We start from the raw sequence: 11,801 nt of genomic DNA, 5'->3' as shown, positions 1-11,801 counted from the left end.
AAGTGGACAGATAGAATTTTTTTAATGTCGATGGGCGACTGCGCGATGTAATTTAGGAAAGTCCTCTCTTAGGCTCCTGGAATATTCGAGTTGCCGAAGTTTCTCGTTTAACCCTTTCGGCCCTGGTGTCGTCAATTGACGACACCGCACAAAAGTTCCCCTAGCACCTCGGGAACAAAACCAAAACTGCTATTTCTTGGGGCAGTAATTCTTCAGTAATCCCCACTGCGATTGACACCACAAGTGTGGCATTCTTGTGGGGCTGGGAGCCACAAAGAACAAGAAGCTTGACCGTAGTCGTGGATGACGCCGAGGCGGGTACGCTGAGGCGTGTAAGCCCCATTTTTGAGTCGACGTAACGAAGCTGTTTCAATGAGTATCACACTGAAAAATTAGACGTGGTTCACATTTTGTGTGCTCTAGTGAGTAGCAGGAAAAAAGAGGCCATATTTCTCATTTCACAACCGCTGAGCCCTGATGACCTAATTTGATGCAATGTCTGTAAATCCATTAATACTTGCACCACTGGCTCAATTTTTCGTTTTTAGTCTTCTGAGATCCTAAATATTAGTAAAACACACACAAAAAAAGTCTCCAACCAAAATAAAAAATCCAGGGCTGAAAGGGTTAAGACCGTGCCGTCTTCTTCGCAACCTTCAACAGGTCTGGTGGAACCTCCTTCCCGGCGTCTCGGAGGATACGCACCAACTCCTTGGCGTTGCGGCTTTCAGTGGGCGTTAGAAAAGTGTATGCCCTTCCTTTCCCGTCGTCTCGAACTGCGTGCTTAACGCGGCGCGCGTAATCGTCCGAACTGCGCGGGTAGTCGTAATTGACTACGAAACGGGCGTCTTCGACGTCCACGCCATGCCCCGCCATGTCGGTCGCCACCAGAACGAGCATTCTGCCGAAACGGAGTGCGTTCAACGCCCACTCACGCTCCTGCTCGGTTTTCCTGCTGTGGATGCCAACGGCGGGCCAATCCCGGAGCCGCAAGCTCGTCACGAGGTCGTCCACTTTCCATTTAGTCTCAACGAACACCACCGCCTTGTCCCGCTTATCGTCGAGAATATCCTCGAAGAGGGTGACGAGCCTGTCATCCTTGTCTTTCTCGTCGCAAACGTACACGATGTGTTCTGCACGTCGGTTCTGGGATTGCTGGCTCGTTTCGCCGACGGTGACGGTCACGTAGTCCTCCATGAACTCGTCGGCCAGCAGGGACGCCTCTCGCGTGCTCGACGTCAGCCACGTGAGCGTTTGGCGGTCGGATCGGACGTTTGCCACAATGAGGCGAAGCTGCTTCTGTAAGCCCATCGCCAACATGCGGTCCGCTTGTTCCAACACTAGAAACGTGCAGCGGCGAATGTTCACCTTGCATTCCTCCATGAGGCCTACGAGGCGGCTTGGAGTCGCGACCCAAACCTCGCACCCTTCGCCGAGACGTTTTAGCTGCGCTTCCTTTGGCTCACCCGGAACGAGACATGCAGTTCGAATGCCAAAATCCTTGTCGAACAAGGAGAACGTGTGCTGCACCTGCCGGGCCAGCTCACGCGTTGATGCTAAGACTAACACTATAGGTCCGTCTCCGTGCGGCATCGGTTCTTGGCTCCGGACGTGAAGGACGGCCGGGATGACGTAGGCCAGGAACCTGTTTTCAGAACTAGTCGCAGCGACGGCCAGAAGGTCCCTACCGCTGAGAACCACGGGCCAGCACTGGGCGTGCACACTGGTCGGCGATGAGCCAAGGCCCTGGGCCCGAAGGACCTTCGTTATGCAGTCGGGGAAGTCCGTTTCGTCGAAGCTCAAGATGGGCTTGGGCACGGCACGTCCAGCGACCGTGATCTCGTTGCCTTTTCTGAAGCCGGCCACTTCGCTTGCCGATCGCAGAGCCGTCACAATGTGTTCGCGGTATAGATTCTTCTCGAAAGCTGGTAATACAAACCTGTCCCAGCCCGGCGGTCGTAGGTTTCGCTCTACCTTGCTTTTGGAGGCGTAGCTGACCTCTCGTTTGTTCCTCCACCGCTCGTAGCTGAACACGTAACTGTCTCCGATGGCAGGGGGCAGCGGGTATTGGAAAAATCCTCGTCGAGCGCTGCAGTGTAGGTTCGACCCGGGTAGCTGTGCCCTCAGATAGTTGATTACACCTTTCTTCCCGCCAAGGGTAACTAAAGGGTTGGGAATGTCCTGCAGCAGATGCTCTTGCCATATCAGAGTCGATACGTACATATCAAACTTTATCTGGCCGAAACGCAGTGGATTCTGCCACATGTCGCCCGCGGGTGGATAGTTCGCAGAAAACTTCTTGACGTGGCTGGACCCTACCCGCGCAGTTATAGTAGCAGTAGTATCCTCTACTGCATGGCTCATACCCACTCTGGGGGATTGGCCAAGAAGTACTCGTACGAAAAAAATATTTTTTTAAGTATTTTGAGCATTGAATGCTGATGCCAATAAAACGAATAAATAAATAAATAAATAATAGTAGAAACATACAAAAAAAAACGTACGCATCAATGAAAGAGTGCAATAATAGTTTTTGAAACATTCAAATCGGACACTTTAATCGTTGTCCCGAATAGGAATTAGAATAAAAATAATAATAAGAAGAAGCACAATAATAATAATAATAATAATAAAACTTTTTTTTCTAATATAATAATACTTATACAAGCGGCAATTTAAAGTCGTATTCGTTTTGCTTCGTAAACGTATCTACACATGGCATCAAACGCATTCCTGTGGCTGAAGCCCAGAGTTGAAGCACATCACTTCTTCCTCTACTTTTCTATTTGACGCTCGCGCACCGGAAGTGGAACGACGCACTCGGCGAGCACGGCTGCTTGATCGGGAGTTATTGCAAAGTGAAAGATAAAGTTTTCTCTAGTGCTAAGAACGTTAACTTTATTTAATAATTTTTTCACTCATTTTCCTTTGTAATTGACAATCAGGCCAATTCCCCTCGTGGATATGAGCCAGTCTCCCTAGGCGACAAAACAAAACAGCTTTTACTGCCAATTATTCCCACATCAGCACTCCTAATTCGTGACAGATTTAGAAGGCGTGCCATAATTCAAGACTCTTGTAAAACGTTAGTCACTCTTGTAAACCGTTAATCACTAACCCATTATCGACACCTCTTGCTCCTTGGCGTAGGAATTTCTGTTCAACAAGAAAATATGAAGATATTTTTACTAAAATACGATGTCGCGTTCCAAAACTAAACTTTTATATGCATAGATCTGGCTTGGCTCCTTTGCCTCTTTGCTCGTTTTGCAACAAGGACGAAACAGTGGAAGATTATTTTTTACCATGTAACCACTTCAATTTACTGAGGAAAAATATTCTCAAAACGGCGTTTAATCGAATTAGATTGGATTTCATTGCTTCTGATATTCATTCCTTGGGAGGCTCCTCATTAGGGCATTGTCGACGGGATGTCTGTACCGCGATACAAAAATTCCTAATTGAATCAGGGCGGTTTTGATTTTGAATTTCTAAATTAGCATTATTATATTTATTCTAACTATTCTTCAATTCATTAGTAATAAAATTCATATGTGACCACTTTTATCTATAAATTATTCCTTTCTTGGCAAATCCCCCAGTGTGGGTGTGGGCCATTCTTAAAGGCAGTCATCATCATCATCGCACGATTCATGGCCAATCCCCCGAGATGATTGAGCCGTATTTCTAGGAGCCAACCAACCTATCAATCAAGCTGCACCAATTTTTTATAAGAGCTGGTGTTTAACTACCCAACACCACGATATTGCCACGAGCATGGGATGATTCTGCGCTATTCCACTTTGTGTATGTGCCACTGTGAAACTGACGAGAGGAGAAGGAAGTGGAAAAGACGAGGAAGTCGTGTTTCCGTGATAAGTACTTGTACTTAACAGATCTCCTCAAACAATTAGAATAGAATTCGACAATATATTTCCTAAAGAATGCAAACATTTACCCAATAGGTACCTGAATGCCGTTTTGGAAGACCACCTGTCACATTTAGAAACAAACATCGTTATAGCGACTGACGCTTCAGTTTGTAAAGAAAAGGCAGGAGTGGGAGTGCATCCTCAGCTTTGGATTGGTCTTTTTCAATTCGATTACCCGACTTTACGCCTATATATCAAGCGGAATTGCTTGCCATTGTCCTAGCCTTACGTAAATTGCCCCTATCAATAACAGAAGCTGTCATTCTGACAGATTGTTTATCTATCTGCTCTGCATTAACTGCACCTAATTTCTCGAATGCCTTAGAAGTATTTTATTCACTTGTCCCAAGACATTATCGCCTTATTCGCTTAGTGTGGGTACCAGGGCACAAGGGTCTAACCCTCAATGAATATGCAGATGCACTTGCGGTGGCATCACATAATGGTCCCATAATCTCGATATTGCCGACGGTGGCGTTCGTGTCAGCAGCACGATTTGAAAAGTTTGCAACGTCGGATACCTTTGCCAAATCGGCTTTGGCAACATCTGAGTTTCCACACCTTAAGTATCCATGGAGAAATCGTTGGTGCTGCACTAGAAGGGAAGAAGTATCAATTACCAGGATAAGATGCCGAGTTCCCCCACTGAACTTCTACCTACACAGGTCGGGTCTGGTACAGTCACCCTTATGCCTCCACTGCAACGAGAGTGAATCTCTGCATCATTTCTTTTTAACATGCAGATTGTTCACAAATCAAAGAAAACGATTGCTAGAACAACCTCTCCGAAGAATGGGCTTGAGTTTATCCCTTCCGGTGATTCTTTCCTTTGGTGCAACTGAAATGGGCTTTAGCCACAGGAACGCTTGCGAAGCCGTGTGCGAGTTTTTACGGGAAACAAAAAGAATAGAATGTTAAGTTTATGCACCATTTCACTGTTTCAACCTATTCAAATGGTTTTTTTTTTTTAGCATCTGGATTGTACCAGTGAATCTAATTTTTTAAAACATTCATTCCTAAACTTATTCGTATCGTAAAACAATTTAATTTCTAAAATAAGGTACCGCCTGTTTCATGGCCGATCCCCCGTGGTGGGTTGCGCCAAGTAACTGAGGACCAACCAACCAACCAACCAACGGTTCAGCTCGACGTCCTGGTGTCCCGACAGACACCAGGACGTCGAGCTGAACCTATCACAGGGAACAGTAGAGGTTCCGTACTGTTCGTAATAACGCGACAATATGATTATGAAGGACGCCGTAGTGGAAGCCTCCGGAAATTTCGACCATCGGGTGTTCTTTAACGTGCACGACATCGCATAGTACACGGTCCACTAGCATTTAGCACTTGCACCAATTCCTAATCTCAGGTCTAGCGCCTTCTGTGCGTGCCTATTTTCTTTACTGGCAGAGGAATGAACTTTATTAACGCGACAGCGTTGAAGAGCTGGTTTCGTTGAAATTCCGATGTCGGCGTCGTTGGTTGTGAACGAAAAATGAGGGCTCTCCGAGAGGAATAATTAAAGATACAAACAAATAAATAATAAAAACTTCTGTTCCAGTAGGAATCGAACCCAGGCCTTCCACGAGCCAAGCATACGCTCTACCATAGAGTCACGCCCCTGCTTGGAACGGGTTCCGAGAAACATCCTATACGAATGTCATGTAATGCGTGGAATCTCCTAAAGACATGCAATGTTGCCTAGCAGAAGCCTAGAATCGCGCCAGGCGTCAAAACATGTAAATCCTGCCGAATTTCGTAACGAATGAGGGGTTTAAATGTGCACCCATTACAAGGCACTCAGACATGTTTAATCAACATCAGCAGCAGCAAAAGCATCAACAAAGTGACCAGCTGGTCCATAGGTTTGCGTGTTGCCTTACGGACGCGTTGTGTGTACTTCGCTGATTAGCAAAAGCAAGAATAATGACGTGGTGGGCACTTCACAACTGTACTTGCAGTAGGCATTCTAGGATGGTTTTAGTCGGCCAATGTTATTCACCCACACGCTCCTTTACTTGCGGCGTCATTGAGGTGTCCACCAAAAAGCGAAGCGAGGCAACCCATTGAGAGCGTGACGCGAGCGAAGCCCGATTAAGCTATCGCGTTCAACTGTTGAGGCGAACCTCAAGCGTCTTCCAATTTCTTGTTTGTTTTTTGTAATTTTTGTGTTGTTTGTTTCTAGGTTAACGACATTCTGTACTCGATGCGCATGCTTACTCGCAACGCCTAAAACATATCGGAGGTGGTTTAGAGGTCCTTTAAGTGTTATACTGAACGATTCGAACTATAATATGCAAATATGACGCTAATGTTGACATTTTTCTCTCACGTCTGTACATTTGCATAGTGGCAATGTATGGTCTTTGACACAAGCATCCCGGTACCGGCTGTGATGTTAAACAAGCACCAAGGAAGATCGATTCAGAGTTCTTTTTTCAGAAGCCATGCTATTATCGACGTCAAGTGCTGCGTCGAAATGCCATGCCTATATAATCTCAAGAGAAAAAAAAAAGTATTAGTCCAAATCAGTGGTGGCCGAAGAGGCAAAATCTCGACACACCGAGATGTTGTTCTTGGGCGTGCCGATAGCGAGATTTACAAGTACATTCCACTTGCTAATGCAGGGGTCACCGGGAAATAGGTCACCCCAGCTTATATGAAGCGGGCAGGTTCACCTCAAGCTACTAATTGAAGCCTCTATTTTCTGGTCACCCTCTCAATCCAGGAACAAAAAATTCAATTCACTTGAAAATTGGCACATTTCAATGCCCGCATGAAACGTGGCATGCGTTACTGCACGCATAGCTGTGCGCACGGGAGGGGGGGGGGGGGGGGAGCTCCAATTTCCGACCAACTTGGAAGCCTACATGCGTAAGCGGTGTGGGCGCTCCTTGAATGAAGTGCCAGATGTGTGATGTTGGTTGAGCGAGATTTGGCGATCTCACTGTTTACCTTATTCCGACCTTTCAATCTGAAGTCAGCCGGTAACACGTGTCATTTGTTTGTTCTTTTCAGCCACGGCACTGTATTTGCCTGAGATACATTGTGTGACCTTGTTCGTTGCCCGTACTACATCTCGTATTTCACTATAAATCTTTTCCACTCGTTTCTACGCACCTTCGGAAGTTCATTCGTTTCTTCCGCAGCTTCCGCATACGGTGTCCCCTATATAAGGGCCGCCCTCGCATGCTTTCCACACGCGCAGGCGTGTGTTGCCGGCAAAAACAACGCCGTCGTAGCTTTTGGATGACGCTACGTTACCACGTTGCAACAAATCCATCTTCCCAATTTACCGTTTCATTCCCGGTATAGGCGAAACGTCTGACCATCCTGTTTCGTCACTACTTGATTTGACCCAGTCACACCCATTTTGAAATATCTGAAGATTATTTTCAAGTACTTACGGACGCGTCAGTACGCAGCGACGCCCAAGTTGCCTCTGCAGATTTCATTTGCCCCCCGACAAACATCACACGGGTATTTGGAATACCGCATATATTCGTTATCAACAACTGCGGGACCACAGTGATTGTAGTTGCTTCCAAGTATGTTGACGAAGATTTAGGAGCATCGAAGGTTGTCGTATTCACACCATCCTGTGCTTCTCTTAGCAGACAGTCGAGAGAAGGCCGAATTACATACAGTATTGTAAAATCTGCCCGAGAAATTATTATTCGCGAGTTGTCCCTCATTTCTCAGCGGATACCTTCGCAGGTGGGTTTAGATGGGAATCAGAAGGCTGATCACTTCGCTTCGCATGGCTGCCAAGAAATTGTATGCGTGTTTGATAACGCTCGTCTGCTGATCCGTCGACACCTCTTAAAGCAGCACCTCGATCAGAGTGTTGCAAGCGAATCGTTCCCTCCCCGTGTACGTTGTCGTGGATTGCTTCATCGTGACAGAACCATCTTACATGAGCTACGAGTTCTGTATTAGCGCGCGAACGATCATGACGTCAAGGAAGTGTGAACGGTGCGTTATGGACGTCTTGGGGCTCCTGTCAGACAATTAAACACACAGTTTTGAGTGTGCAGCATTCGTTACGCAGCGAGCGCTGCTGATAAAGAAATATGGAATTCTTGGTCTTTCATGCGCGACCCTTCATGATCGCCTGTTCCTTGGAGGGTGCACTACTCGGCGTGACCACGCCCATCGAGCCCTGCTAACTTTTTCAAAGTAAACCGATTTGGACTCGCGTCTATAGACATTTTTTTTTCATTCGACTACTTATTTGTGTCCCCATCTGTCTTATTTCCTTTGCTTTCCTGTTTCAATCCTGTGTCTTCTCCTTCGCTTTGTTATAACATGACTTTCAATTTTCTATAACGTAGATAGGTGACCCTTAGTACATTGGGAAGCGCATTTCTAAAGCGATCGTTGCTTCGTATTGTTGGATAACACCTAAGGATGACACTATTTGTGTTTGGGAGCACATTTTAATGTTTCGTTATAAACGGCAGGGTTTGGTTTGGGTGGGTTTTAGGGTCTCTTCCTAATGCTGATTTACACGCTTCGTCGTAGGCCTTACTTAACGTGTCGCGTGGGTAATTTATTTTAACTGCCCTTGCCTTTAGATTGCTCAAGTGGTGAACGTGGTCACCGTCGTCACTAAAAATCCCTCTTATACGTCTCGCCCATCCGACAAGTATCTTTTGCTTGCAGTGTCGTGGGTGATGACCAGTGCACTCTAGGTACGTTGGCTGTCTGTTGGCTTTCTGTAGAGCGTCGATCGTTCTTAATTTTCTCTTTTCAACAGATATTGTCGTGTCGAGCAAGGTAATTTTACTGGGAGAATGGTGCATGGTAAATTAACACTGGGGAAAAACTTGTTAAAATGGTGAATGATTGTGTTTAGTGAGCGTATGCCATGTTGCTATATCATAAATATGTCGTCTATGTAATGAACATCAGTGCTGGGCTTTGAAGGAGATGGTTTCAAAAGCTCTCATTTTGACTGTCCCATAAAAATGCTGACTAACGTTGGCGGCAAAGGGATTCCCATACTAGTGCAAGAGATTTGTAGGTAGTTGGTCGAATCAAGTTCAAAATAACTGAATGTAAGGTCTAATTTTAGTGAGGAGAGATAACTTCATGATTACGCGCTCGCCATCTTTCCACGAGTGACTTCGAGATCGCTTCAATCTCTTCGCTGATAGGTAAATTCGTATTAAAGGGGCAGACATGTAAAATTCTGCGCCAACATTTCCTTAGGTCATGCCAATAAAAAATGTTATCTGATTGGCCTGACACGAGAGAGCTTGCGTTTCCCGAATGGAATCTATAATACTGAAGAAGTGAGGTGTTCCCTGAATAAACGATGGAAGAGTGGATGGTGTGTTAGATAAAGGATGATTTAGAAATTTTAATAGGGGATGAGTAGGGGTCTTCTTGTTGGTTATTATAGGTCTTCCTGGGATGTTCGTGGTTATTCCTCTATGAAAACCTTCCCTGGTGTTCTTTCCTTTATTGATGTGTACGCTGTCACACGAAATTTGGCAAGCAAGCCTATTTTAATTTGCCCTTTCGCCTTTGGGGAGAGGGAGCAAAGAGAACAGATAAAAAGAGCTAAGGAAAACGGTTGTTATCGTGAAGACAAGACCACAAGTCGAAAGGTTGCCGCTAGCGAGACGCCCATTTCAAGGATTATTCAATCCGTTCGGTGTTTAGTCTGTTTAGGAGAAAGATGGTCCATTGCAAAATTTAACGAGAAGTGGTCGCTAATTTCTGGTAGACAAATACATGTGTGAGGCGAGGTCAAGATAAACTGTAAGTTCTGAGTTGACAGTGTTAGCTGCATTACTGGAAATCATGGTAGCCGGAGTTACCAATCGAGTAAAAAGAAAACAGCAGATGAATGAATGAAGTCTTCAGTCCAAAGCGAAAATTGAGACTCATCAATATGACGTTCACCGTTATGTTTAAAAAGTTAACATCTAGCATTAAGAAAAGGACAAAGAGAAAACGAGAGGTGACTATTTCGATAATGCCATGCAGTACGTTAGCAAACCTGGATGCTGACCAATAGAATGCACTTTCAGGTGGGGTGAGACTTTGAAAGTGAGTTTCAAAATTTGGCTGAATGGCTGTGGTAATGAAATCTATGGCTGTAAAATTTGTAAGGCATTTTGAAGATAGATGCTGGTTACCTTGGAGTTCAAGCATACTTTTAAATTATAGTTAGATCCTTTATTATTTTTTCCAGTTTTTCTACATATGTACTTTCTTGTTGGGATCTTCTATATGCAGATCACTGAGATTTGTGCAAAAGGCGATTATTAATGTTTTGCAGAAGCAAAAGTAAAAGTATAAGCGTACAGCGAAAACTAAATTTCTCGTATTTTTTTACGTTCGTGAATGTATGAAAATTGTCACTTTTCGGTGTTCTTTTTCAAACTAAAAAAATCGAATACATATAGGCTATTGATTGTGGTTCCAGTTATGTAGATGCAAGTAACAATTAAGTGCGACGATTATCATTTCCTTGATAGTTGCCGAGAAAAAGATACGCAGACTTCCAAAAACGTTGTTTTGGAAAAAAGACACAGAGACTAGCGTATTTGCTCGAATGCAACGCGAGCTTTTTTTCCCCACATTTTTGCTACCTAAAGTCGACTCTCGCGTTGCAATCGAATACCGAAGTAACTATTTTTTTCCCTGTAAGTAATGAAAAGCCACCCCTCGCATGACAACCGAGCGCTTACGGTACGTACCGGTACACCCACATTTCCTGTCAACGTGTCGAAGAAAAACGCAAAATTTTTTTTAGATGTGAAGCATCTTATGGCGGAGTTTAATCCGGTGGTGGTGGTGTGCGGCATGACCACCCTTACTGCGCATGCGCAAACCCTCTCCCCAGACCTCCTCTCCCATTTCCCCTCTCCACTCCCCCGTTCCCCTTTCCTCCTCTCTATTCCCCACTGCCGCTCTCCTCTCCACTTTCCCTTTCCACTCCCCCTCTGAAACGCGGGCTCGACATGCTGAAACGCTGCTTCGCATCGCCTCATGGTGCCCTTTAGCGAGAGAGGGTGTGATTTTTTCTTTGAAACTGCGATACCCAAGTCTGATAAATTTTCTGAAAGATGAAGTTTTCTATCGGTTGATTGCGAAATCCCGAAATTGAATTTTTTGACCAAGCGAAGTCTCCCTCCACCTCAAATGAACTGATAGTTACCCGGGATTAATATGAATTTAGCTAAGACGGTTCCTTGGCCGATCTGCTTAATATTAAAAAAAGAAAACAGCGCACGAAAGGACTGTACACGAGGAAGACAGGAGGCATCTGTGCATTTTGTTTTCCCTCTATTCTCTCTATTGCGCTGTGTTTCTTTGTTTGCTTGATACGACCCAAGTTAATTCTACAATCCTGTTAACTTGGCTGGACGATGCCGGCATGTCCTTCGTAAACCCGTGATCGCCAACAAATATGCCCGACTGAAGTCTGTGCCCAATCAAACAGGTTTGAGTTGAGACGATTATATTCGCACGGCATGCATCTTGCGTATGATAGAGCGTTATGATTGTTAAGATCACTTCTGGCGTTAGCGAATTGTATACATCTTTCAAATGATTGCGCTTGGGAAGATGTGCCGCTATAGACCCCTCTTTTTCCAGAGTGATACCTTAAATACGCTGTAACTTCAGACATAAAATTCATTATTTTTTCATTCAGTGCTATCTTACGAAAGCAAGGATATAGCATGTGCCATTGGAGAAGTATCAAAAACGCTCTCCAACAAAGACCTTATGTTTAACCCTCCCGCCACATACGCGTAGCCGCGCCTTGTTTTTTTTTTAAAGATCCCAAGAGCTGACAATCTTGATAAACCAAAAAAACGACCGAAAGGGAAAGATTGAAGCTTGCGATGA

At 44.9% G+C, this 11,801-nt stretch overlaps 1 protein-coding gene across 1 annotated transcript; it reads right to left on the bottom strand.

Annotated features, from left to right (window-relative positions):
* Window positions 1–627: 627 nt before the first annotated feature.
* Window positions 628–2,265, bottom strand: LOC119405550 (probable ATP-dependent RNA helicase DDX5). Its single transcript, XM_037672384.1, has one exon. The coding sequence runs from the start codon at window positions 2,263–2,265 to the stop codon at window positions 628–630; it is 1,638 nt and encodes a 545-aa protein (XP_037528312.1).
* Window positions 2,266–11,801: the final 9,536 nt, after the last annotated feature.

This window comes from Rhipicephalus sanguineus, chromosome 9, assembly GCF_013339695.2.
Source record: "Rhipicephalus sanguineus isolate Rsan-2018 chromosome 9, BIME_Rsan_1.4, whole genome shotgun sequence".
NCBI classification, from domain to species: domain Eukaryota; kingdom Metazoa; phylum Arthropoda; class Arachnida; order Ixodida; family Ixodidae; genus Rhipicephalus; species Rhipicephalus sanguineus.
Note: the sequence above shows the minus strand (reverse complement) of the source record. Positions and strands in the feature narration are given on the sequence as shown.

What these genes read in the sequence shown, in the direction of transcription:
- LOC119405550 (XM_037672384.1), bottom strand. Translation starts at nt 2,265, where the DNA reads ATGTGGCAGAATCCACTGCGTTTCGGCCAGATAAAGTTTGATATGTAC.